The following is a 27,778-nucleotide window of genomic DNA, read 5'->3' on the forward strand; positions in this document are numbered from 1 at the left end:
AAGGGTATGTTCCCTAAAAGATTGTATTTCTCTTTACATAATGACTGAAAATCATAGGAGAGCTTCCCTGTAGTTCCGAGGGAGGGACATGGAAAGACTGATTCCCCACAAACAACTTTCTGAAAAATAAAACTTATAGAGCAGAGATGGCTAACTACGGGCCCGCGGACTGCATGCGCCCTGCGAGGTCTTCTCACGCAGCCCTCGAGAAGATAACATATTTTATTGTATGCATAAAAATTTTAGAAATATAGTTAAAATGTAATGATTTGGGTTAATACATTAATATCAACTTAGAAATGTGATTTTTGCTATGTCGGTATTTTGGTTGTTGATTGTTTAATAGATAATTCCTTTCTGGGCTAGGGTGTAATGAGTGTATAATATAAAAGTAAAGAAAAGTATCATATGAATTTGAGGCCCTCGCCACATGGAAATTTCTATGATGTGGCCCCTTAGTTTAAAGAAATTGGCCGTCACTGGTATGGAGAATTATACACGAAAATGCTCAAAACCCGAGTTTTATACTAACAATTTACTGTGGAAAACTCCCGGACCCCTCATTCGACTGAGAGGTAATCCAAACTCCCGTAAATCCGACCCCCATAGCAGACAACCCCTAAATCCGCCCATGTTCAAAACACGATATTTATATGCATTAAAGCAAGACGACACACATATACAAGAAAGAAAATTAAATATGGTACATCAAAATATCAACTAGATGAATTTCTTTGTAGATATCTTATTTTAAAAAGAAAGGTAGGAAAATGATAAAAATATCTGTGTTGTCAACTTAGACATTATTACTATATATAAAGAATAAAATCTTTTTACTTGCACAGCTTTTCCTCAATTAATATATTTAACAATGGATTTATTAAAGGTATTTAGCGTCTACTCTCCAGTGATGGTATGTCTTGATCACTGAAAAACCATAGGCGGTATGCCTTCGTCACTGAGAAATCAAACCCACCGGAATGGTACCGGCAAGGCATAGAACAGTTGGGCAACATGTGGCGAAGGCCAGTCAAAACCCATGGCTTATACTTAGTTTAGTGACCAACTACGCATGTACCCATTCTGCCACTATGAAGTCAACATGGCAAAACTGACATTTATTTCGCCTTAATCAGGTAGATATCTCGTTAGCTGTACATGCGCCGTTAAAAGTACCCAAGAACTATTCATGCTAATTGAATTTTAATCTATATATTTACCTGACAGTTCTGCAAGAACATCTTCACTTTGTATTTTCTTTCAGATTCTCTCTGTAATTCTTCATATAATTCTTCACATGCGTTCTGCAACTTTGTCACTTCATTTTCTCTTGAGGGTAATCGATTGTTAATTTGAGACAGTTTTCTCACAGCTTCATGTAGATTCTTTCTCTGAAAGTTTAGTCTTTTTATGCACCCGCCTGGAATACAATGTATTATACATTAGTACACGTATCAGCTGCCCAACTTCGTAATGGTATTGAAAACTCAATGCTATCAGTGCTGATGTAGCTAAGTAGGCTTTGAGAAATGTATGACTATATCGCCTATCAGTCCTTTCTAACTGGATTCTTTGTGACTTCAGAATTTGCTGGTGTTGTTATTCACAATAAACGACAGAGGGAGAACATGGAACAGGCATTAAAGATGGCATTGAAAATTGCAATGGTGACAAACAAGAACATTCATGGCATGGTTGATGGTTTTGGAGATACGTCACTCAGGGATTCATGATTACTAGTACACTGCCAACACTTGAATTCCGTTCCCTTACCTCTAACCTTCTCCTTCGATCACTAAACTATGCTCCTATGTCACATATCGGCCGGTTAGAAATGGCTTATCTACTATTTTTCCCCAGTGTGCGACGGTACATATCAATGTAAATGAAATCACACATACGCCATCCGACGATACATGCTTCAGCAAAGTGCAACGGGCGCGCAAGAGATTTCCTACATTGACATAATTCCCAAGTAAGCTTGTGGTTCCAAACTTAGCAACAGGTAGGCCTTGACAGCAATAAATATGTGACATTGTATATTTCGGTATATTTCACATATTTTATACATAATAAGCATGAAACAATACATCGCAGCACGAGCTATTTCCAGGGATTTATTTGTAGCCAGGGAAGCCTGGGAATTTCCCCCCTTCTAACTTTTGACTTCCCTGTCTCTAGGTTTAATTTAGTCTTCCCAGCCTGAAAAGATATTTTCCCCCCTTTCATAGGCTATACAATCTGTTTTAAAGTACAATAATTCAAGTTCATGTTTTAGTAGCAATTCTTCATAAATATTTCCCCCCTTCTACAAAATTCACAAATAAATCACTGGCTATTTCAAACACGAAGAACCGTGAAGCTGGCGGTTCCTAACACTTCCGACATCTCGCCGACGCCTTATGTGTTCACTCCTGTTAAGGCTTAACTTCTGTCTACTTTAGACAAGTCAGAGTTTATGTGAGAATTATGTTTGAAGCATGACTGGGAAATCCCTTACGCACCAATTAGACGTTGCTGAAGTATTTATTTTCGGATGGTGTGTGATTTCCTGTACGCTCATATGAACAGCCACTCCACGTGTTTGAAAGAACGTGTATTGCAATGCAATTTTTCCACGCCTTTGAACAGCCCTAGCTCCGAAATTATAAATTTTTGTCCATAGTATATGAACTTATATATATATATAGTGGCGGCGATTGGACGTTAAAAGTGGGGGGCAAGACATGATCTGAATATTTGTATATCAATCTTAGTTTCCCTGGTTCATACTAACACTTTGTTGACGGAGGATTGTATAACTAATAGGATACTATTTTTTCAGTTAAAATACCTTAATTATATCGCATTCCCTTTGTACTCTTAAATAAAGAAAGAAATAAAATGTAAAAAGAAATTTTGACTCCTTGCTCATGAACATTTTAAAATTCTATCTGGAAAACTCTGATCAGATTATTTAATAACAAAATTACTAAACAAATAAATAGAAAGGATAACATTAATCATACTAGTGAATAATGAGGCTTGTTTTGCAAAAGTTGAATTGAAATTCTGGATTAATGAACAATACACATTTTTAATTCCACACGTGCTAATAAACGTGTTATTGCCCTTAAAAAATGAAAGACATTAAATATTACAAGCATATGCTACGACATTTAAAGAAATATTTGCTTTTTCAGCTTCCCGAAACATGTTCGTTGCCATTAGATGCAGTTTTCACTTTCTTGGAATACATCAAAACTTAACAATACTTAGAATCACGCCACACCCCAGTTATACAAAATAATCCTAAAACCTAGAATTATGTTGAATTAACTAAATTTAATTGTATATACACTCGTACACCCCTAAACATACCACTCCATTCATATATTACACTGAAAAACAATGGAAAAGTAGATGTTTCTTATTACTCCCTTTTAATCAATATTCCTTAATATTAGAGAGAAGACATTTTAGGAATTGTCCATTTTTGTGCAATTAAAGAATAACTTGTGAAAGACTTTTCCTTTTTTGCGAAATATCATCTCAATTAGTTTTAAAGCGGGTGATTAACATATCGAACCCTTGTAAAAAGAAGTGAAAATCGCTGGAATTTTTCCGCTCCGATAGGTTTATTTTTCGGCTATTTTCCGTGGCAATTAAAATGTAATTCCTGCAGTTTTCTTAACTCTACAGGAAGACAACCAATACGTAGTCACGCACCGGTAGGGGTCATAATTTTTTCTATGAATCAATAATACATACGATAACTTTACATTTCGAAATTAATCTATATACATTAATGAGTCACTAGAAAAAAGTGAGGGGGCAACTGTCCCCCTTTGCCCCCCCTAATCGCCGCCCATGTATATATATATATATATATATATATATATATATATATATATATATATATATATATATATATATATATATATATATTGATTTGAGGAATCAACTCTTAGACCTACAGTTTGTCGGTATAGCTCTTTAATGTCTTGTGTATACAATTATAAATTGATATTGATTTAAATATTTCAACTAAGCTCTCTTCGTCCTAAAATATCAGTGACGCACTTTGTGTTATACATTTACTTGTGAAGACGCCTAACTTATTTGAACCATTGAGATAGTATAAACTACTAGAGATGCCCTGATGCGAGATCTTTGATGGTATCAAACTCGCATATATCGTACCGATCTGCCATATTGGAAGAGGATAAACAGATGGTTTTCACGTAAGGCTGCCTAGTAATTTATGTCTGTTTTATTGTTGATTGTCTGTGTTCCTAGGAAAATTTGTACGACGAAAAAAATCAACGTTCTTTGGAATTTCATATCATAATGTCAAAGGTAAGTCATTTTCTTTCTTCTTTTACCCTGTAACAGTCAATATAATGTGGTTGTGCACTTGTAATAACATTGGGTGAATAGGCATATGCATTGTATTTTTACACTGTCAAAAGGCTCGTAAAGACAACTGCCTAGAGAATTGTCAAACTATTATTAAGTTTGCATATTTATTGAACTATATGTTTATGAGTTGTTGGAAATGTTGCCAAAATTATGTAACGTATAATTGTTTTGTGACACCTTGGCAAGGAAACTGTTTGGTTGTGGAGGGAGTAGGTCTACTTTGCCTACGTTAAAAATTGCTAATGATGGCAATTACTGCATAAAATAATCCTCACTCTCTGCCAAAAGGAACAATAGGCCTATCTCTGATACAAGTCGCACGTCATTTATCGATATTCTGTACAAAAAAAAAAAAAAAAAAAAAAGTATATTTGTAAATGGGTTCACGTTCACTTTAGCAGACGGTTCTACCAAATTGAAAATATATAGTATATAGTTGTATATATAGCAGGCCCGTAGCCAGCCCAAAATTGTAGGAGGGACCCGGTTGAAGTTAGGGGGCCCCGACCCAACCGTATTATATTTCATCACCACATTATAGTTCATTTGCAAGCCTACCGTGACAATTTTAGGGTAGGGAGGGGCATTTGTCCCCCCCTGAGTTTGAGATGTATATAGATTTTATCAATAGAATAGTAGTAAATCACTGAAAAACGCGAAATTTTACTTATATCAAGGGGTCTTGCCCCCCCAAGCAAAATCTGAAATGACGCTCCTGTTTTAGGGGCCAGCAAAAGTTTAGGGGGCCGACCCCTGAATACGGGCCTGATATGTAGTATATAATTAATTTTGTTTTGGTGGAATTTGTTAGTTTAAAAATCACAGGCACTACGATTTACCTTTAAAAATAATCATTTCCGATTTGGTGTCGTAAAGCGTAGAGCGGATAACGTAAAGGGTTGTAGAATTTGGTATTGTTCAAAATCTACAGTAATTTATTGTGGGTTATTGTGAAGTTTACGCACTTCTCACATACAGCTTTGGCTATGGTTTCGTGTTACAAATTAGAGAGCTCTCAACTGGGGGTCCCCACCATTATTTATACGATGACAAGCGGAATACGACATTTTGGGAGATGATATCTCGAATCGAACGCTACAATCGAGAGCACACTCGAATCAACACTGCGACATAGAGAAGGACATCTCTTGTAGTTTATACAATATACCTACATAATTGGTCCAGTTTTTCTTCAATAATGAATAGTCGGTTTTGTCCCCAGTTTAAGCTTTGTATTCTTCATTTTTCATTAAAAAGAATAACAACAAAAGAAGTACCAACCTGTTCTGGTTTTCAACTGCATGAGTTCTTGATTCTTTTCTTGTAATAATTGCACATATTGTAGATGTTCTAATTGCAAGACGTCCATATCTATAGATGAAACGGAATGTTCACTCTCTTCTTTAGCTTTTAGTAGTCTGTTGCACCGAGTGAGAGAGGCTTTCAAAACATTTGTTTGCATTCGCAACTTTCCTACCAATGCATCCATTGCATTATTCTTTCCTTGCAAATATCTGTAAAGAAATAACAATATATTCACGTGATGCAATTGCCAGCAAATATGGATAACCTCTGTGGCATTCATTTGTTCCACGGCCTCAAAACAGATAAAATGGATGGGAAAGTATCTTTAGGTAAGACACGTTGTGATTTTTTCTAAGTTATGTGAAATTCTGCACTATGTGGCAAAAGGATATAATATACGAGGGAAAATGGAAAACTCTTTGGTTCTATTTTTTAAAGCGCGTAATACATTTTAATACAAAATCGAGTTATCCGAGCGATGTGATTGGCTTTCCTTGGAACGACCCCAGTGTAACTTCCGATTTCTTCCACTGCACGGTGCTGTTATCAGTTGATAAAGATTGCCGGAGTGCTCAGAACTTTCAAGCCGCATAACCGTACAAGAAACACTGACTAGTCAGGCGTCAGTTGAGGGAAAGAAATTAAAAAGTGTAGGCGTAGACGTGGTATTCGTGCTGATTTTCATCGCGTCATAAAAAAATAATAAGTATTCTGTTTATGTATCATTAAGTTTTAAATATTTCTATATACGTCAATAGAGTGATCATTAGGTAGGAGTATGACATAAATAATTTGTGCATGACCACCTTTTAGATTTACAAAGGATGTTCAAAAAACAAGTCAATTGTTTTGGGAAATAACACTCTAACTTTTCGGGAAATAATGTCACTCTTTCGTCGACAATGTATTTTTTGTGCCAAACTGGTAGAGACATTTTCAGTTTCACATTTTGTGCATTTTCTTTTCTAGACGAGGAGGAAATGTCAATACATTGTATCCAGATGGTGTGGAGGTGATTTACGTCAAGCTCAACACATACAAACAAACGACCCATTTACACACCTCTCTCTACACCACCCAGTGCTCACTTTATCCACGATCTGCTGCCAATATCTGAAAGAATTAGGAATACATCTGCTGGTGGTCACTCTTTAGATGACAAGAGAGTATTGATAACACATGCCATGTTTGCAACAGCTGAACCTTCCAATTTTCCAGCACGAAGAAGCGTAAATCATCAACGAAAAGAGGGATAGAGACTTGTTTTATGGAGACTGTGGAGAATATTATTGCAATCTCGAGTCATAACAATTGGATGAAGTGTATTTATTGAATGCAAAGTTTGGTTTCACGATAGTTGCGATTCAGGTAGAATTCTTAACTATAGTTTGTAAACATTATGTGATGCGAATTGTGCAATGTAACGTTGAGGAACAAGACGCCTGATTCCTCGGGGACTGGCGTTTTACCCACAGCAGCCTCGATCCAGAGGCGCGAGCTATTGGAAATCTATGGTCCTTCGCCCCTTCAAGCACGTCGTCTTGGCAGAGGACATTATTCTTTCAAGCATATATGCCACGGCTGCTTGTTTATTTCAAGGGGTAATCATCAATAGGAACTATGCTTTTTCAACGCGCGTACAGTATGGCATCGTCCAGTAACGCATAATGTAGGAGGATTCAAAAAAATGAAATGAAATCTTTGAGTTTTACGTCCCACGTTTATGCCGGTTAGGCTAAAGGAGACGGTGATTATGAGAAATGAATGAAATGGTGGAATGAAGAAAGTGGAATGAAACGGGAGAACCCCGAGAAAACCCACGCACACGGTGTTTGTCCACCACAAAGTCCACTTGGCGGGAGCAGGGTTTGAACCCGGGACCCCATACACCAGATGTGAACGCTCTACCACTGAGCCACCGCGGCCCCAGTAGGAGGATTCAAGTATACTGCAATACTGCAAATACGTAACATAGATACACGTTGTAGTCTACCCCATGTTCTTTGTTGTTTGTGAGTGGTTGAGATATGTAAGTTTGGTTGTAGTGGTAGAATGAGTCTACCTACAAGGTTAAGTGTTACTGTGTTACCCTACTACGTTATATGTTTTGGTCTTAACCCGTTGAGCTTTGAAGTGTTATTTTGTGAGTTGAGTCGTTAAGATGACTCTTGAGTTGGGGTGATTATTTTTGCCTGTTGCCCGGTTGTATTTCATATGCTAGTGTACTCAGGGTCGTTTCGAATAGTTTGCATCTTCTGGGCTGAAAAATATTTGTCCATTACAGAAGAAAGATAACACTAAGGAAGATATTTGCTACCAGCATTTCTGTATAAGTTTAATGATTTTTTTTTTTTAATCTGCACCATAGAAAGATTTGTTTGTACTGTTAGATTTACAAATTTACGTTTAAAACAAAACTAAAGATGCAGAGAATGATTAGTTTTATTTTTACTTTCGAGTGACTATAGGAGCATGAAAATACAGTGAAACCTTCCTTAAAGGACACCTCTCAATAACGGACACCTCTATAATACGGACAGTTTTTTCTGTTGTGGCAAAAACATATGTTCTCTAACGGCACAAATCCTTCCCTTTTACGGACACTCTCAGACACGAATGGGGACAGTCCTTTTTTCCCCCAAACATTTCAATAACCTCTTCATAATGGACAGAAATTATCCTAGGTTCTGCGATACACAAACACACACACACACACACATGTTTCTTCTGCAACCGTACTGAGGATTCTCAGTGGACACTTGCTAAAGAGTTTCATTACCCTTGTAGAAGAAAAAGCAGAGTTTAGTCGGTTAGTTGGTTTCTAACGTATCTTTTCAGAGGTTCTGAGAATTTGAAATAAATGAAAAATGCTTACAGTGTGATGACATGTACTTAAGAAAATTATCATACATGCATTATCTTTTGCAGTATACGAATATATTAATACATCCCCCAGCAATAATATTATTTAACAGAAATGAATTTCTCCTTCATCCTTTCCAGTAATTCAAATACGTACTAAATAGAGTATTTTCATATTGAATTTTACGTATTTACGCTCAAAAATAATGCATTTTCTGTATCTTACTGCATACCATTAACGTTGTGAGAAATTAAATTTCTGTAACCTGTCTGTAAGGGACACCTCTCAGTAACGTACAAAAATTCATGTCCATTGGTATCCGTTATTTAGAGGTTTCACTGTAATTGAATTCGAGATTTTAACGGAATCTATACGTCTCATGGCCCCCAAATGCTGAAAATTCTATTCGCTGTAAGGGCAATTAATTCAGAATTGTGACAACCCTGATCTATCTATGATCTACTTTTATATTAGTCACTTCTAACTCCTTGGTTACCAATAGGTATTTCTTTAGAACGCTTCTCAATATTTCACAATTTAAAATACGCATTACTGCATGGTATCATTTGAAATTAGCCAACAGTTAAATAATTGCAAATAATACTGATCACACAGTAGTTGGCATCTAAAATGGAATTACTCCAAATGCAGTCCACTATTCTCATATTGATTACAGATTAATTAATTAGAATTCAGATACATGGAGACGTTAAAAATTAAATTTAAATCCATTAGTATTACTACTAATCGTGTCCGTAGATTATCTTGAGATTATCCCGTTTCCTTTCGTCATCATCGTCATCATCATAGTATTCTTCCATTATTGGCAGGTCACTTGCTGCAATTGAGAACTTTCCATGCCCTACGGTCCTCCCCTAGCCTCTTAGTCTTCACTTACGATTTCTCTATTTTGATATCGCCCATTAATTGTAGTCTCCTTCGCCCTCTCCCTCGCTTTCCTGCGACCATACCTTCTAAAACGTTTCTCACATTTCTTTCGTTAATTCTTTTATAATGAGGGGGCCACGGTCACTCAGTGATAGAGCGTTCACCTCTGGTGCATAGGATCCTTCGTTCGATCCCAGCTCGCGCCAAGTGAGCTTTGTGGTGGACAAACGCTGTGTCCGTGGGTGTTCTCGAGGTTTTCCCGTTTCCTGCCACTTTCTTCATTTTACCATTTTATTCATTTCTCATCATCATTCTCCTTTAGCCTAGCCGGCATAACCGTGGAATGTAAAATTTAAAGATTTCATTTTCTTCTATAATCAGGAATTTCCATTTTCATCTTTCTCCTGCAGACCGCAAGCTAATAGCTTAACTATAGCCCAACTTGTTGGCTAATCAGTACATGGAAATGGCTACATTCAGTCACAAAATGATGATGAGACTGGATGTGAAAGATAGTATAGCCCAGGAGTGGAGAACTTTTTTTTTTTTTTGCTTTAACCATGTTCATTTCCCAAGAAGGCCATGTATGATAGTTTTGAATATATCTAATTTTTATAATTATTTTACACTTAATATTTACAATAATAATGTACATGAAAATATATAAAACTTTATTATAAAGCTATATTATTTGATGTATGTATATTCAGAATTATATTTCTTGTATATTTCATACTCTTATATAATTTACCATTTTTCACAACAGGCCCAAAAGACCGCACATTATAACTGCGTGTAACTTAACTATTGTGATGTATTGTGTACACCTTTTATTCGTAAAAGAATGATAAAGACATTTACGCATTCTCAAGATAAGGAATAATTTTCTTTCGTGTATAAACTTAGAATACGGTATTATGACTTACTTGATAAACTCTTCGCCTTTTACTTTTTTCGCTGTTCTCCTTCGATGCCTTTTTCTATCCTTTCGTTCCACTTGAAATTTTCCAATCTCCATCAAGTCTTGTCTTGCGTCTTCCAGCTGCAGTTGAAGACATTCTAATGTTGACGTTAAATTACGTCTCTTAATTTCCGAATCAATACTCATCTTCTCTCTTTTAGTTACTATTTTGTTAGTTTCCTTTTTTACTATATCCATCTTAAAGGACAGGGGTAATCTGAAAGAAAATAGAACATACGAAAACAGTATGAACAGGACCCATCAACAATGATATTAATGATTTTTTTTTAAAATATTTTCCTCTCTCAATCAAATAAACCAACATGGACATTTACTGTATTTGAGGGAAATTAACTTATTATCTTATATATTCTAGTATCTTTGGAGTTCTTTTAGACTATACTAGCTGAACCTGCGCTCTCTACACAGCGTATCATTCGCATATGAGCATAAATCTCCTTCTCATTCCTTACAACATATGTACATGTCCCTTTACAGACACAAGCGAAAGACGTCTTGATTTTAAAAAAATCGGCAAGGGGTATCATAAAGGGGAGATTTTTTTTGTCAATATCTCGCACCGTTTGCAAGATTTGAGCCTACTTCCGGTTGGGGTTTCTAATTCATGTATGACCAGTGTTTTCTTTCTTCTTGCATCCAGTATGTAATAAGCAAATACATTACATATACAATTAATTATAATGTCAGTTATATATGGTGTTCATTGGGCAAAACACTCAAAAAATAAAGATTTATCTTAAGACTCGAGAAATGGTTATCCTTCCTTTTTCATTATTATTTGGCCATGGAACAAACGCCTGAGACATATACAACCCCAATATACAACATTGTGGTGTTGGAATGTATAACACATAGGATATGATGCTTTGTTCTTTTATTTCAACGCTTCCAGTGTACCCTTAAAAATGTAATAAAGAAATAATTGCCATGTTTTTTTTAAATATTCAATTAAAACTGGACAATCTATGCAAAATTTCCAATCGATCAGTGAAAACATCATCTTTCTAGAGCCTGTAGTTTACGAGATCTCATTGTCGAAAGGAAGGCCACAAACATATAAACATAGTTTAAAAGAACTCGGAAGATGGAAGCACAACTCACACGCATTGATTTTAGAGAAGGCTTATTAAAATACAAAGGCTTTGAACAATAATTTTATATCATAAACTTTATGGAAAAGATATAGTTAACTAATTAAGACTATTTAAAGTACAAATACCTAAAATGTTTCTCTCTTTTAAACGTGAAATCATACATAACCGTAAATGTAAGATTTCAAAGCTAAAGTTATAAGTTGGAGCTCAGGTGCTTTTAAAAGGTCTTTTTCCAACCAGTACTGACTTACGGTTTCACAGCCTGGATACCTGCAGCACCTTTCTTTTATAAAAAACTACAAATCTTAGAACTTCATGCCTTCAGAATCGCTTACCGTATATCCTTACCTAGCCCCACTGCCGATCTCTATAGTCGTAATACTTTTCCCACGCTTCTTTCACATGTAGAACATCTTCGCTTGAAATATATCACTGATCGACTGACAATGAATCACCCACTACTCATGGACACAGTACATACTGCAGCCGACTTCGTCACCTTCCCACCATTACGCCCCACCCCTCTCTCTCTGCTTTTTACTCTCTATCGACACACTGTCCCTCCGGATCATCCCGACATTCCTCTTCTAGATGCATTTCATCTCGATATTCATTCTCATTTCGTCTTTCCATCACATCATTCACAGTAATCCTACCGTACTAACAGGGCACCAACTGTCTCACATCAATGCCCCGCGTTGCCCCGGGGCGAGAAGATAACTTCACTTGTTATTCTAACATTACTTATGTGTTGTGATGTGTATTGCACTTATTCATTACTTCATACCTCATTCATTTCATCATTACCTTATGCTTATGTTTATGATCAAAAGATCATAAAGTCCAGTGAATTAATATGCTCCTAATAAATAAATAAATAATAAATAAATATCACTTATCCCAACAACAGTACCAGATATTCCATCTTCCTGCTCATCTCTTCCCGAGTCGAGGGCGTAACCCTTGGGTGGGGCTAGCTTCGGCTAGCAAAAAAAAAAAAAAAAAAAATGCTTTTAAACAGAAATCATACTTCGCTGGTTTCCAGCTTTCCCATTGAAGGCATTGTTTTCTCAGTGTCAAGTCCAGGCTGTGATTATTACGTATTTGTGGACGCAAGTACGGCAAGTCTCAGCAACGGGCGAGAGAGTGGGAGAGATTAAGGGTTTCACTCGAGTGGAGACTAAGCTACCGTACACATTAGTGTACATATTTTTGGAAGCTTAGCTTCATCATTCATTCATTTCATCTTTTCATTTCGTCACACTGTTTCACTCATTACCTACACCGTGACTTATGGCGTCCCAACCTGTCATTGGACAACATTCTGGCTTACCACCTATAGTACCGGAACCTTCTTGCTCATCCGGGAAACCGCTTAGACGACGTTGCTATTCTCTGGAAAGGATTTCTAGCAGTCAGGGTTCATCAGCTCGTCAACGTTCTCCTGTTGCATCCACAAAACTACCACCCGCTAAACGTCAACATAAGCTAAGCAATGCCAGCTCTGAGGCATCCATGATCATTGACATTCAGGATGACCGTCAGTTTCCAACCCTGCCTCCTCCTAGTCGACCAACCATCTATTCTTTCCTCCTTCAGAACTTTGATCCAAAATTTTCAAATCCAAAGCTACTTTTAGTACAGATCACAAAATACATGCCTCGGGCGAACATCACTCAAATAGTCAAGAGTAGGAATGGCATGATTATTAAGACGCCTGACCCGGAGTTTCTCCGTACGACACGGAACAAGTGCAGCTTTGAGATTTTTGGCTCCAAATCAACCATGACAAAGCTTAGCGACCAACGCCCGAAACAGCCACCACCACCGAGGAAATCACCAACATTGTCTGTCGTTATACGAGGGGTAGATCCGAGCTATAGTGACGAGGAGGTCTTTGAAGAACTTAAACTGGAAGGGCACAATATCATAAAATGTATCCGAATCAAAAACGATCATGGGTTGACCTACATGGTGCGGGTTCTCACAAACTCTCAACAGACTATCGATGAGTTACTCACCCGTGGCGCCTATATCTATAAACAACGCCATCGTGTTGAACCATCACGCACCTCCGCTCCTTTACCCATTCGCTGTGAACGGTGTCAGGTCAATGGTCAGCACTCTACTTCCCAATGTAAAAATCCATTCAAATGTGGTTACTGGACCAAACTCCCACACGACCACGTAGAGCTTACCCACCCGTGGACCATCTTTTAGCAATCTACGAACGAGAAACTAATAGTGCTGATTACAATACCGCTCGACTTATATATCAGCGCCACCCATATATCTATCCGACTTAGATTTCTTGCATCCATAATCCGCTGACACCATTATCCAATGCTCACAACGGCTATCTTTTGATACTCACCTGGCGTAAGAAGCACATACTGACTCACTCACATTAAAGTACATCCAGTTTTGACCTACCTTCACTTTTATCTCCACTTTTCCAAACCTCCGGCCAAGAGAAGGCATAACCTTCTACGGCCCGCCCATCTCTGGATGGGAATGAAAGACTGTGAAAAAAAAGTGCTTTTAATTGCTATTGTATCATTTTAATTTAAACTATATGTTTGTGGCCAATCCTTTCGACAATGAGATCTCGGAAACTACAGGCTCTAGAAAGTTGACGTTTTCACTGATCGATTGCAAATTTCATGTAGATTGTTCAGTTCTAATTGAATATTTAAAAAACATAGCCACTATTTCTTTATAACATTTTTACGGGTACATTGGAAGTATTGAAATTTAACAGGTTGACTGCTGAGCTTGGTCGCGTAGGTCGTCGAATATGCTAAAAAAAAAAAAAATGTTGGAAATTGGTGCTTTTGCTTTGTTTTACAAGAATATAACAGTTTTACATCAAATATAAATGTTCATTGTGCAATTGTTGTAAGGACGCCGAAGGGCGTCCGCAGCATATGCCATCAACTTTTCATCTCATGTGCTACGGACGCCAATAGGCGTCCTTCATTATTTTCAATTTTATAACCTGAAGAAATATAATATATAAGAATGTTCATATATATAGTTCAGAACAGCTTGTAAAAGTTTTATTTTGTCATAGTAATCATTAAAGCAAGGCTGCAAATCCAAGCCAGGCTATCCAGGACACTTCGCGCAATGGTAGGTGATATCTTTTCCAATTTTCTTCTTTATCATTTCTTTATCAATATTCATCTTTTGGTCCAACAGAACATTCCGTTGGCATGTAATTTTCTTCCGCTTGTCTTTTCTTTGGCACATCCAATGGCGGAGTTACTTGGGCCTATTGTTTCACTACCAAAAGGTGGCACATAATTTGTAGACGAAAATCATACAGCGACATTTTGTTCATCGAATTTTATTTGATGTAAAGGAAACAAGAATTCAATAACAGTAACTGTAAAAAGTGGAAACAAAATTTCTTGTTCCATCCGATGGTTTTCCGTTCGTATCGATAATAGGCCACCATTTGGTTTTGTCGACCAACAGCCATCATGTAACTGATAGTTTTTTTCAAAATTTTTATTTGTTCCATTTTGTCGTTTGGAAATTCGATGTATACTGTGGATTTGGCTTTCTCTTGGAACTCCCACTCATGGCGTAGACACAAAGAAAGAAATACTGAATAAAAAGTCAGTATAATATGTATTTCACTAGCACAAAAACATAAATCATCATTCAAAAGTTCAAGAATAGATATTATTTTGTTCAGCAATGACTATATAAACACAAAGCGTTGTAGATCGAAACGAAGGACACTGCAAGGTACAGTCCGCGGCATAAAATTTGTTACAAAACTTCTAAGTCCAAATTAATAACAAACTCTTGCCCAGTTTTCTTATGCATTCCCGCAATACATGTATCAATCGATTAGTTGCTTCTAGTATTTATTCCAACTCCTCCCCGTCCTCCACCTCTCCTTGTCTAAAGCAGTGCGTGTGACGTAGTACACTCTTTCCATTCAGCTGAAAAAGAAACAGGAATCAAGTTTACAACGTTATAGCTTTAAAACAGTCTTTTCCATTCGTTTGTTCTGAAATATTTTTAAGAGCCTAAATTAAAGGAAAGTCACACAATTTTCCCAGAGCTTCATAAATATCTTTAGTTTCATTCTTTTCTTTCTTTACAGAGTGCAAGCTAGTAAGATGCTCCCTAAGAAATCTATGGAAATTGCCAAGAGCTCTAAAATATCTACGGACAGAAACGAGTTTTATTCAATGATTCATTTAATTTCTTTTCAGTAACTGCAAGCAAATGTTTCAGGGGCGTCATTTGGGCAGGACAGGAGGGTGTAATTCCCCCTCTCTTGAGCTTCATAAATACGTATTTTTTCATCAAATGTATAGTAATACACTAATAAAAAGTGAAAATCTTATGTCGCCGGAGAATCTCTTCCTTCCTCCCCCCTTCTGAATAAAGTCTAAAAGAACCAGTGCCTTTTAGACACTGGTTTTAACAACAAACCTGTAGCGTTACGATAGCACATTGCTAAAGAGCTTACATTTGGTTTCAAGAGTCGAAGGTTTGATCTCAAGCCATATGACTTCCTGGGTGACATTGAGAGAGAGAGAGAGAGACAGAGAGGGATGATTTGTATACACAGATTTAGAATTGGGGAAAAAATGATCGGACAGCATTCGTATTATGACGAAAATTCTGATTTTGTGAAAGATAAGAAGGTAAGTTTTCGAACTGCGAGGATCACATTAGGCAGTTGTCGAATTAATGTGGAGAACTCTTTTTAGAGCATCAGATGATTACGAAAGGAGAGAAAGATCTTCAGAACTGAGGAATGACGATTTTAAAAAATCTGATTTCGGCGACGGGTTTCGAACCACGAACCTTGTGGTTATCCATTCTGCTACGGAAAATTCTATTAATGGCTCACATACGTTTCCCTTAGCTGCGTTGAAAGCTATCTTAAGGGGATATTCCAGAAGTTGACTCGGTGGATGCGCCGTTCAGATAGGACGTAAACCTCTTGTAACTTAGTTACAATGTGCAAAATGAACTTCCTCTTCTTCAGGACACTTTTTAAAGCTTTAAAATTTGTTACTATTGTTTTAATTAAGTTACATTTGATAGAACCATCTGATAAAGTAGTGCCAAGCCCTGTGCGTCATTGTCTGTTAGGTGAATGGTTAATGTAAGTTACTTTTACGTGGATGGTCCGAGCTGCCAATAAAGACCATTCTTATTGATTATTTTATTTGAGCTACGCTCATACTGTATATTCCACAAGTTCAAGTTTGAAGTAATGTAGTCACAGCTAGTTTAATTCGAAATAATTTTCCAATATTATATTTATTACTAAATTTACATGGCACTCCTCACTGTTTGTAGCCCTGCATAAATGCAAAATTGTTTTAAAAGTATATTTTACTTTCAAGTTTTATTGTATTTTTTAATTGTCCTTCAACTTATTTTATAATTATTTTGTATTTCTTAATTATAACATATTTTCTATTTATATTGTATTCTATGTTACACGTTTATTATTTATATTTTATGTCTTACCTTTGAAGAAGAGCTTTTGACAATTCAGAGCAGCAGGGACATACACAGGATGCAGGCCTTGGCAATCAAGAGCTTTTGCCCCCAAGAAATCACTACTTTTTTTTGTAAATTATATCTAATTTTAGAGATGATGATAGCAGGGGCGGATTCAGAGGAGTGCGTTCGGGCGATCACATCCCCCAGAATAGGGAACTTTTTATACTTTTTATATTAAAAATAAAACATATCCTAAGTATGTTTCATCTTTGTATTATAAACTTAAATTGAAACCTAATGTAGATAGGCCTTACTTTCTTAAGAAAGTTAATTCTGCAGAAGAGCTACTTCTCCTTTTCTAAATTTGTTTTTTTCTTTTCTTTTCTTTTCTTTCTTTATTTCTTTCTTTCTTTTTTGCAATCCGCTCTTACCTTGATTTGACTTCGAACGACCGCCCCTCCCAAACAATCATTCTGGATCCGCCCCTGGATGATAGATATTTTAGTAAAATATGCCCTCAATCGCTGAAATAAATTCCTGTCAAGCTTTCGATCGCTGAAATAAATTTCTGTCTACGGCCCTGCAAAACAGTGACGATTTTAGGGAGTGATCAGTTAGTAATGCCTCCCTGGAGCAACGACACTTCCCCAGAAGTCATATCTCCGATAATTCAGAATATGATTTAGGCATTATCACTTTTCACTCTCAGTGTCTTGAAACGCACCAAAAAGGAACTGTTCTGAAGTATTTACTGGTTCTCCCTATGACCCCATTTCAATATGGCCAACCTTGGACATATACACATCTGAAATATCACCTTTTATGTCAGTGATCCCGAAAACTATCCATTCGACACAAATATAGGATATTTTCGATTCTTTATTCCTGTCACCCTCCCATTGTCAACTCGAAGCCAACCAAGGCTTATTTTGGACTTACGCAGCATCCACAGTGTCACTTTTCATCTTTGCACATGAATTCGACACTAATTTCGTTCGTATTTGACTACTTTTACATGTCACCTTCACCTCTTGGTAGGGATTTTTTCAGTATCTCGCCCCCACAACTATGGAGAAATTTCAACCAACTAAGTATAATTATAAATTATCATCTGAAACACAACAGTACGGGTGATCTTTTTCGCAGAGGAATTCGTTAACTACTGTTTCAATATCAATGTATTGGCTTTTTTTGCTCTGCATGCTGGAGATTGCCAAAGAGCTAAACTTCATTCTGTACTATTGTGCTATGAATATAGTGGTTTAATTCACTGAATACTCGCTTAGATGATGCTCTCGTCACAGGAAAAGTGAGATACAGTTATAAAAGAAAAACGAAACGAAATATTTGTTTTACGTCCCACGTTATGCCGACTACGCTAATGGAGACAGTGATGGTGAGAAACGAATGAAATCGTTTAATGAAGAAAGTGGGAGGAAACTGGAGAAACCCGAGAAAACTCATGCACACGGTGTTTGTCCATAATAAAGTTCATTCAGCGCGAGCTGGGATCTAACCAACAACTCCATGCACCATAGGTAAAGTTATAAAAGGATAGGCGTCTAAACAAATACGGAACACTGCTATCAATGAGAGTTGTATAAGATTAGATTTTTATTTATTTCATTCTAAGTTGAAATTTCAATCAATCTTGATCTTCATTACTGTTCGAAATCCGGACCAATCAGTATTCCCTACTAGGGTAAAGATTAATTGATCGCCAACAGAAATCCAAAATCCTCTGTATAACCCCACGTTCCATTATTCCATATACACAATTAAGAGTCCAGCGTAACCTACCAGTTAATAAGTTTTCTTCTTCTTATTATTATTTTTAACACCTCAAAAATATAGGCTCATAATTGAACCACTGATTGCAAAAAGGGAATAAGTACATAAAAATATTTTTTCCACTTTTAAGCTTTTCTCACCAATTGCAGTGCTACAATACAAGATTCTTCTTCTTATCTTAGAGTTTGTCAGTTCTTTTGCTACAATTAATCAGTTATACATGTGTTGAAACAAATACAAATACGCCTCGGAAAGGTTTTTTAGCGTTTCTGAAAACTTAGGTCTGATGTACTTATTCCCTTTTGCTGGAAATAGTTGCTGCAAGGACGTGATAAATCTTTTCGGTAGACTTCACAGTCTATAGCTCCTTCACAACTTCCTTTTCATCTAAGGCTAAGTAGTTACATTTTAGACATTGAGGAAAAAGTGTGAAATTAATTAAAACCCTTCAAAGTGGAGTTACGAATCTTCAATGGATCCCATTTTGCTGTTGGCCTCGCTCAACGCACTCCCGTCACTGTTCAGGGTTCACTATGGAGTTTCTCCCTTTTAGGAATACTTTCTAAGACAGTACTAGTTTTTTTTCAGCTGTTTCAATTGAGTTGTATTTGCTAGAACTGTCGGTTAAAGGAAACAAAAGATCCTATACTCAAACACAAATCATCTCTCTAGAAGCTCTAATGGAAAACGAAACGAACCGTCGTAAACATGTTACGTTCTTGAAGAGGAAAACAGCAAAACATTGATTGCACAAACGTATAATGGTATCATTTGCTTGCAAATTTAAAACTTATAGAAGTTGATGGCTTGTTAGGTGAGGGGTTAATGAAAAGGATTTTTGTACTGGTGATTCAGGGTTCGAATCTCGTCCGTTCTTTTTACGTTTTTTTTTCTTTAAGCTACACTGAGTTTGTTCATTCCAATTCTTTAAGCTTGAATTAAATCTAATACCAGTTAGTGAATTAAAAGTAGCTAACATTAGTTTCAAATACGAGACGTTATTACATGCTTGTCACTAGCTCACAATACTCAACTTTGATCTAAACTCTTGCAGCCTTCATTTAACTCATTTCTTGACGTGTTTTGTTACAAAACTCATGAATCGTGGCGAACAAAATTGCTTTACCAGATAATGGTGACTGCTTTGAAACCAAATGACAAGTATGAGAATTAAACGTATCATATCTGTAGTTTGGTGTGGAGAATAAACCAAATAGCGAACGAAAGGTTTAAGAACAACCACGTTATTAATATAAACTATGCCAAAGATTATTGACTTATATGATTTTAAAAAAATCGAAAGAAATTTTGAAAGAACGAAAAATACTAACTTAGAATTTTGTAACTGGAGGCAAGGAAATCTAATTTAAACATACTAAAACATACCATTTAGCGCATATAGAGCGTGGATCTGTGCTCAAGGCGCTAGCTAATAACCTGGAGGTTCTCAAGCTGGAACCATGTGTGAATATTTTGTTTAAATTTAGAAGTTTTGGTGATCATTAGTCGGCGATGACACACGTTTAATTGTCTTAAGGTATTTGAATATTTTGATCTTTCAATATTTGAATGATCAAATCTTCAATAATAATAATAATAATAATAATAATAATAATAATAATAATAATAATAATAGTTATTATTATTATTATTATTATTATTATTATTATTATTATTATTATTATTATTATTATTATTATTATTAGCAAAGTAATTCAATAACACGTTAATATCTTTAATTATTTCTCGATAACTACTCGAACTTAAGACGTCCTCGAATCTAAGTCGCACCCCGATTTCGCTGGGCTAAATTAAAGAAAAATAGTAATATGTTATGGTTTTACTATTACTAAAGCACTCTTTGATATTGGTCATTTTCGATGATTTTATGTATCCCTCTCCCCTCTCCATGTTGGGGGCACGGTATGACAAAAATTATCCCAGGCCCGAATGTCATGTACGTTGAAAATTTGATCGAAATCTGTTGGATGGTCAAGAGTTGTTCTATTTATTTTTATATATTAATCTCCCCTTCTCTTATCCTCTCCTATGTTCTACCGTCAAAGTGAAAATATTAAAACACAAGTTTCTAGGCCCGAACGTCGTCTATGTTGAAAATTAGATCGAGATCGGTCAGGTGGTTCAAGAGTTGTTAAGTTTTATTCATTTTTATAGATATCTCCCCTCCCCTCCTCCTACCCTACGTTCTACCATCAAAGGGATATGATAAAAACCACCCCAGATCCGAACCTCATGTATGTTGATAATGTTATTAAGATCAGTTCGGTGGTTTAAGCGTGATGAAGTCACCAAGACAGCATTTTTATTTTTATTTTTTACATAGTCCCCCCTTCCCCTCCCCTACATTGTGCCGTCAAGGCAAAAAATGAAAACATACCAGGTCCGAACCTTATCTATATTGAATGTTTGATTGATTGGGATCAGTCGGATTGTTCAAGAGTTATTAAGTTTTATTCATTTTCATATATTTACCCTCCCCTCCTCTTCCGCAAGTTCTAATATCAAAATGAAATAACAAAAAGCTTCCCAGGTTCGAATTTCATCTATGTTCAAAATGTGATTGAGAACGATCGGGTAGTTCAAGAGTTATTCACCACCGAACATTGTCACTTTTATTTTTATATTTATAGCTGTTATGTATCTTCCCCCTCCTCTCCATCCTCTACGTTATTCCGTCAAAGTGAAATGGTAAAATCCATCCCTCGCGTTAATCGAGACGGGGACATATAGCCTCATTGCTGACGTCCCCATTAATCCCCCTACTCATACCCTTTAGTGTGTTTAAGTTAGTTTTTTTTTTTGTCTTCAGTTGCAAATTTCTAAGTTATTTGTCTTTTTCAAAATTCTCGCATTTCTTGTATGATAATACAAGTTGATAATCTTTGACTTGTTTTATATTAATAATCTGAGTTGTTCTTAAACCTTTGGTTTCTAATTTTGTTTTGTCTCTACACCAAACTACAGATATGACAAATTTAATTCTCATACTTTACATTTGATTTCAAAGCGGTCGCCATGAACTGCTTAAAAGAAATTTTTTTGTCACGAAACACCCAGCAGGGGCGTACGATATCGTCTACAGCAATGAGAGGAAACTCCGCCTTGTTACGTGACGTCACATGAAGCACGTTCCGTTCAAACACCTAAGCAAAGCTATCATTTTGCTTCTGGTGTGAAAATGGCTCACTACGAAGCTTCTGTTAAAAGCAGCGTGATTGCTTTAATTGAGCATGCGGGCATGAACTATAGCGAGGCAGGCGCGAGATATGGCGTTAACCGTGCTACAGCACGGAGGTGGTGGAGGAGATATGAGGAAACAGGAGATGTAAGACGTAAAAGAGGAAGTGGGCGACAAAGAGTTTCCTCTGCCGAAGAAGACCAGAGTTTAATTGCCCAAGCCGTGAGCACCCTTTCATGTCTGCCAGACAGTTACGAGAGGAAACCAATTTCCCAGGCGATGTTACGACTGTCCGTCGTAGACTCAAATCCTTTGGTTTGAGATCATACAGGGCAGCTGTTAAGGAGCGACTAACAGAAGACCACATGGTTGACCGTCTGGCGTTTGCACAGTTAAATATTGCACGTGTGTGGGACGAGGTCGTTTTCACAGACGAAAAAATATTTTCCAGTGCACACTTCGGGCCGAAGCGTGTTTACCGCCCCCTGGAAAAAGGTATGCCTCTGAATCCGTTTCCCGTTCTGGTCGAATGAGACATGTAACTGTCCACTCGCCTAAACGCCCAAAAGAACATCTGGAACATCTGGATGAAACGCTTCCGGAAATAAAAGCTCATGTAGGTGACGGCATATTATATTTGCAACAGGACAATAGCTCGATACATAATTCAAATGTGGTTCAGACATGGTTGCAGAGGCAACCTGATGTCGAAATAGTTGACTGGGTTTCTCATGGAGCAGATCTGAACCCTATTGAAAATATGTGGGCCTCTGTTGCAAGAACATTGCGGGAAACCTGGTCGAACAATCCTCCACGAACATCTAATGATCTTTGGGAGCTTGTTGAAGATGCGTGGTCGATCTGTTGCACCCAACGCTATATCTCTCGCCTGGTGGATTCAATGCCACGTCGTATGGCAGCTGTAATCGAGTCCCAAGGGGACTATACACACTATTAATAAATGCTCGCCCACAACACCATCAGCCCTCTCGAGGGCTACCTAATTCGACCCACTTATTAACAAAATGTTATGAAATACATTACGCGACATCAGTGAATGTAAGTGTCTCAGTATGTTCTGCATTAATAAAGAGGCTAACGTGCGAGACTTGGTGGCCGAGTGGTATTATGCTTGCTATGTAAATCAAAACCGCCTGTAACAGTGGTTCAAATCTAGTGAAGAAGACCCCTACTTTTTTATCACCAGGGATATTTGCAATACGCCTTCTGCTATGTCCTCCTTCGTACGGTCTATTATATGACACATAATGTGGACCGCCATAAGTTTTTACTTAGTAAACAATTTATAAATATATGAACAAATACCTAGGTATATTAGAGTAACAATGGAATATAGTACTTTCGTCCGACTGACGTCGCTCTGCAAATGTTCATTGTATTACACCGGAAGATGAATTAAATAAAGACTGGAAAATTTGATATAAAAATTGATACGTAATAAGTTAAAGACAAAATATGTAATTATAATCTCATATTTGAAACTAATTTCGACTACAATTAATTCTCTACCTGCTTTCATAAATAATCCAAACCTCGAGGTTTGGAATGCACAAACTAAGTGTAGCTAAGAGAAAAAAGTAACAAGAAGAGCGGAGATTCGAACCCACGACCACCAGCGTAAGAATTCCTTTTACTAACCCTTCATCTATCAAACCATGACGTGAACATGACTTTTGTAAGTTATAAATTTGTATCCAAGAAACACCATTAAGCGTATGTGCAACTACTGCTTTGCTCTTTTTCTCTTCAAAAGCGTAACATGTTTAAGACGATTCGTTTCGTTTTCCATTAGAGTTTCGAAAGAGATTATTTGTGTTTGAGTGTAGGATCTTTAGTTTCCTTTAACCGACACTTCTGGCAAATACAACTTAATTCACACAGCAGTTTAAAAAAACTCGTACTGCCTTAGAAAGTATTCCTAAAAGCAGAAGCTGCATCATGCATCCTGAACAGTGACGTAACTAACGGCAGTGCGTTCCGTTGAGGGAGCCCAGAGTAAAACGGGGCCCATTGAAAATTCGTAATTCCACTATTTTTCCTCGATGTCTAAAATGAGACTACTTTAGCCTTACATGAAAAAGAAGCTGTGGAGGGGACTGCGAAGTCTACTGAAAAGATTTATCACGTCCTTGCAGCAACAACTTTAAGTTTTCGAACAGTAATGAAGAACAAGATTGATTGAAATTTTAACTTAGAATGAAATAACTAAAAATCTAATCTTATATAACTCTCATTGATAGCAGTGTTCCGTATTTGTTTAGTCGCCTATTCTTTTATAACTTTACCTATGGTGCATGGGGTCCTTGGTTCGATCCCAGATCACGCCGAATGAACTTTATTATGGACAAACACCGTGTGCATGAGTGTCCTCGGGTTTCTCCCGTTTCCTCCCACTTTTTTCATTAAACAGCTTTATTTATTTCTCACCATTACTCTCTCCATTAGCATAGTCGGCATAATCGTGGAACGTAAAAATTAGATATTTCATTTCATTTTTCTTTTATAACTGTATATCACTTTTTCTGTGACGAGAGCAACATCTAAGCGAGTATTCAGTAAATTAAACCACTAAAACCTATATTCATTGCACAATAGTGCAGATGAAGTTTAGCCCTTTGGCAATCTTCAGCATGGACAGCAAAAAACGCCAATACATTGATATTGAAACAGTAGTTAACGAATTCCTCTGCGAAAAAGATCACCCGTACTGTTGTGTTTCAGATGATAATTTATAATTATACTTAGTTGGTTGAAATTTCTCCATAGTTGTGGGGGCGAGATACTGAAAAAATCCCTACCAAGAGGTGAAGGTGACATGTAAAAGTAGTCAAATACGAACGAAATTAGTGTCGAATTCATATGCAAAGATGAAAAGTGACACTGTGGATGCTGCGTAAGTCCAAAATAAGCCTTGGTTGGCTTCGAGTTGACAATGGGAGGGTGACAGGAATAAAGAATCGAAAATATCCTATATTTGTGTCGAATGGATAGTTTTCGGGATCACTGACATAAAGGGTGATATTTCAGATGTGTATATGTCCAAGGTTGGCCATATTGAAATGGGGTCATAGGGAGAACCAGTAAATACTTCAGAACAGTTCCTTTTTGGTGCGTTTCAAGACACTGAGAGTGAAAAGTGATAATGCCTAAATCATATTCTGAATTATCGGAGATATGACTTCTGGGGAAGTGTCGTTGCTCCAGGGAGGCATTACTAACTGATCACTCCCTAAAATCGTCACTGTTTTGCAGGGCCGTAGACAGAAATTTATTTCAGCGATCGAAAGCTTGACAGGAATTTATTTCAGCGATTGAGGGCATATTTTACTAAAATATCTATCATCCAGGGGCGGATCCAGGATGATTGTTTGGGAGGGGCGGTCGTTCGAAGTCAAATCAAGGTAAGAGCGGATTGCAAAAAAAGAAAAGAAAAAGAAGGAAAGAAAGAAAAGAAAAGAAAGAAAAGAAAAAATAGAAAATGAGAAAGAGCTCTTCTGTAGAATTAACTTTCTTAAGAAAGTAAGGCCTATCTACTTTAGGTTTTAATTTACGTTTATAATACAAAGATGAAAAATACTTAGGATATGTTTTATTTTTAAAATAAAAAGTATAAAAAGTTCCCTATTCTGGGGGATGCGATCACCCCAAACACACTCCCCTGGATCCGCCCCTGCTATCACCATCTATAAAATTAGATATATATACAAAAAATAGTGATTTAGTGGGGGCAACAGCTCTGGATTGCCAAGGCCTGCATCCTGTGTATGTCCCTGCTGCTCTGAATTGTCAAAAGCTCTTCTTCAAAGGTAAGACATAAAATGTAAATAATAAACGTGTAACATAGAATACAATATAAATAGAAAATATGTTATAATTAAGAAATACAAAATAATTATAAAATAAGTTGAAGGACAATTTTAAAAAAATCAATAATACTTGAAAGTAAAATATACTTTTAAAACAATTTTGCATTTATGCAGGGCTACAAACAAGTGAGGAGTGCCATGTAAATTTAGTAACAAATATAATATTGGAAAATTATTTCGAATTAAACTAGCTGTGACTACATTACTTCAAACTTGAACTTGTGGAATATACAGTATGAGCGTAGCTCAAATAAAATAATCAATAAGAATGGTCTTTATTGGAAGCTCGGACCATCCACGTAAAAGTAACTTACATTAACCATTTACCTAACAGACAATGACGCACAGGGCTTGGCACTACTTTATCAGATGGTTCTATCAAATGTAACTTAATTAAAACAATAGTAACAAATTTTAAAGCTTTAAAAAGTGTCCTGAAGAAGAGGAAGTTCATTTTGCACATTATAACTAAGTTACAAGAGGTTTACGTCCTATCTGAACGGCGCATCTACCGAGTCAACTTCTGGAATATCCCCTTAAGGTAGCTTTCAACGCAGCTAAGGGAAACGTATGGGAACGAGTAATAGAATCCTCCGTAGCAGAATGGATAAAATCATGGTTCGATGACCACAAGGTTCATGGTTCGAAACCCGTCGCCGAAATCAGATTTTTTAAAATCTTAATTCCTCAGTTCTGAAAATCTTTCTCTCCTTTCGTAATCATCTGATGCTCTAAAAAGAGTTCTTCGTATGACTGAAAAGAAATTAAATGAATCATTGAATAAAACTCGTTTCTGTCCGTAGATATTTTAGAGCTCTTGGCAATTTCCATAGATTTCTTAGGGAGCATCTTACTAGCTTGCACTCTTTAAAGAAAGAAAGGAATGAAACTGAAGATATTTATGAAGCTCTGGGAAGATTGTGTGACTTTCCTTTAATTTAGGCTCTTAAAAATATTTCAGAACAAACGAATGGAAAAGACTGTTTTAAAGCTATAACGTTGTAAACTTGATTCCTGTTTCTTTTTCAGCTGAATGGAAAGAGTGTACTACGTCACACACACTGCTTTAGACAAGGAGAGGTGGAGGACGGGGAGGAGTTGGAATAAATACTAGAAGCAACTAATCGATTGATACATATATTGCGGGAATGCATAAGAAAACTGGGCAAGAGTTTGTTATTAATTTGGACTTAGAAGTTTTGTAACAAATTTTATGCCGCAGACTGTACCTTCGCTCCTTAGTAATCACTGTACAAAGTGTGAGTGCACTAGTGTGCACATATAGGTATTGGCGGGAAAGTGAATCAGCTGCAGTGACAAACGCCTATCGGCGTCCTGCGCATATGCCAAATTCAATACTGGACGCCGATGGGAGTCCTCAGCAGTGAACGTGTTAAAAAAAAGCATCACATCCTACGCTTTATACATTCCAACACCACATTGTTGTATATAGGGATTGTATATGTCTCAGGCGTTTATTTCATGGCCAAATAATAATGAAAAAGTAAAGCTAATTATGTCTCCAGTCTAAGATGAACCTTTATTTTTGGAGTGTTTTGCCCAATGAACACCATATATAACTGACATTATAATTAACACATTGAGCGTCGAAGGAAGATCTGCTGGTTCACCCTTTTGGCCAAAATGTCTTTGGGACGGTTACACGATCAGGCCGTGTGTATGTGGATTGATACACATTGGTTTTCCTTCCGGGGCTTTGTGTATCATTTTTGATACACAGTGAATACTTTTTTCTGGCCCCTTGTATGTGAACACATACACACCTAGGTTTGTATAGCGAGTTGTTTCCAACTACTACACCCCGTGAGAGTCTGCTCGCACTTTTGTGTTCAGCCTATATGGTATATTTGTCAAAAATACAAG

General features: G+C 36.8%; 1 protein-coding gene across 1 annotated transcript in view; it reads right to left on the reverse strand.

The window, feature by feature from the left end:
* LOC145668236 (uncharacterized) overlaps positions 1-27,778 on the reverse strand; it is a 75,651-nt gene that overhangs the window by 6,589 nt on the left and 41,284 nt on the right. The window contains exons 3-5 of the mRNA XM_081735904.1: positions 10,384-10,635; positions 5,683-5,915; positions 1,221-1,420 (exon numbers count right to left, since the gene is read on the reverse strand). Of these exons, the coding sequence (XP_081592030.1) occupies positions 1,221-1,420; positions 5,683-5,915; positions 10,384-10,635 (685 nt within the window). The remainder of the gene's footprint in view (positions 1-1,220; positions 1,421-5,682; positions 5,916-10,383; positions 10,636-27,778) is intronic.

The sequence above is a fragment of the Thermobia domestica genome, chromosome 13 (genome assembly GCF_964235325.1).
Source record: "Thermobia domestica chromosome 13, izTheDome1.hap1.1, whole genome shotgun sequence".
In the NCBI taxonomy this organism is placed as follows: Eukaryota; Metazoa; Arthropoda; class Insecta; order Zygentoma; family Lepismatidae; genus Thermobia; species Thermobia domestica.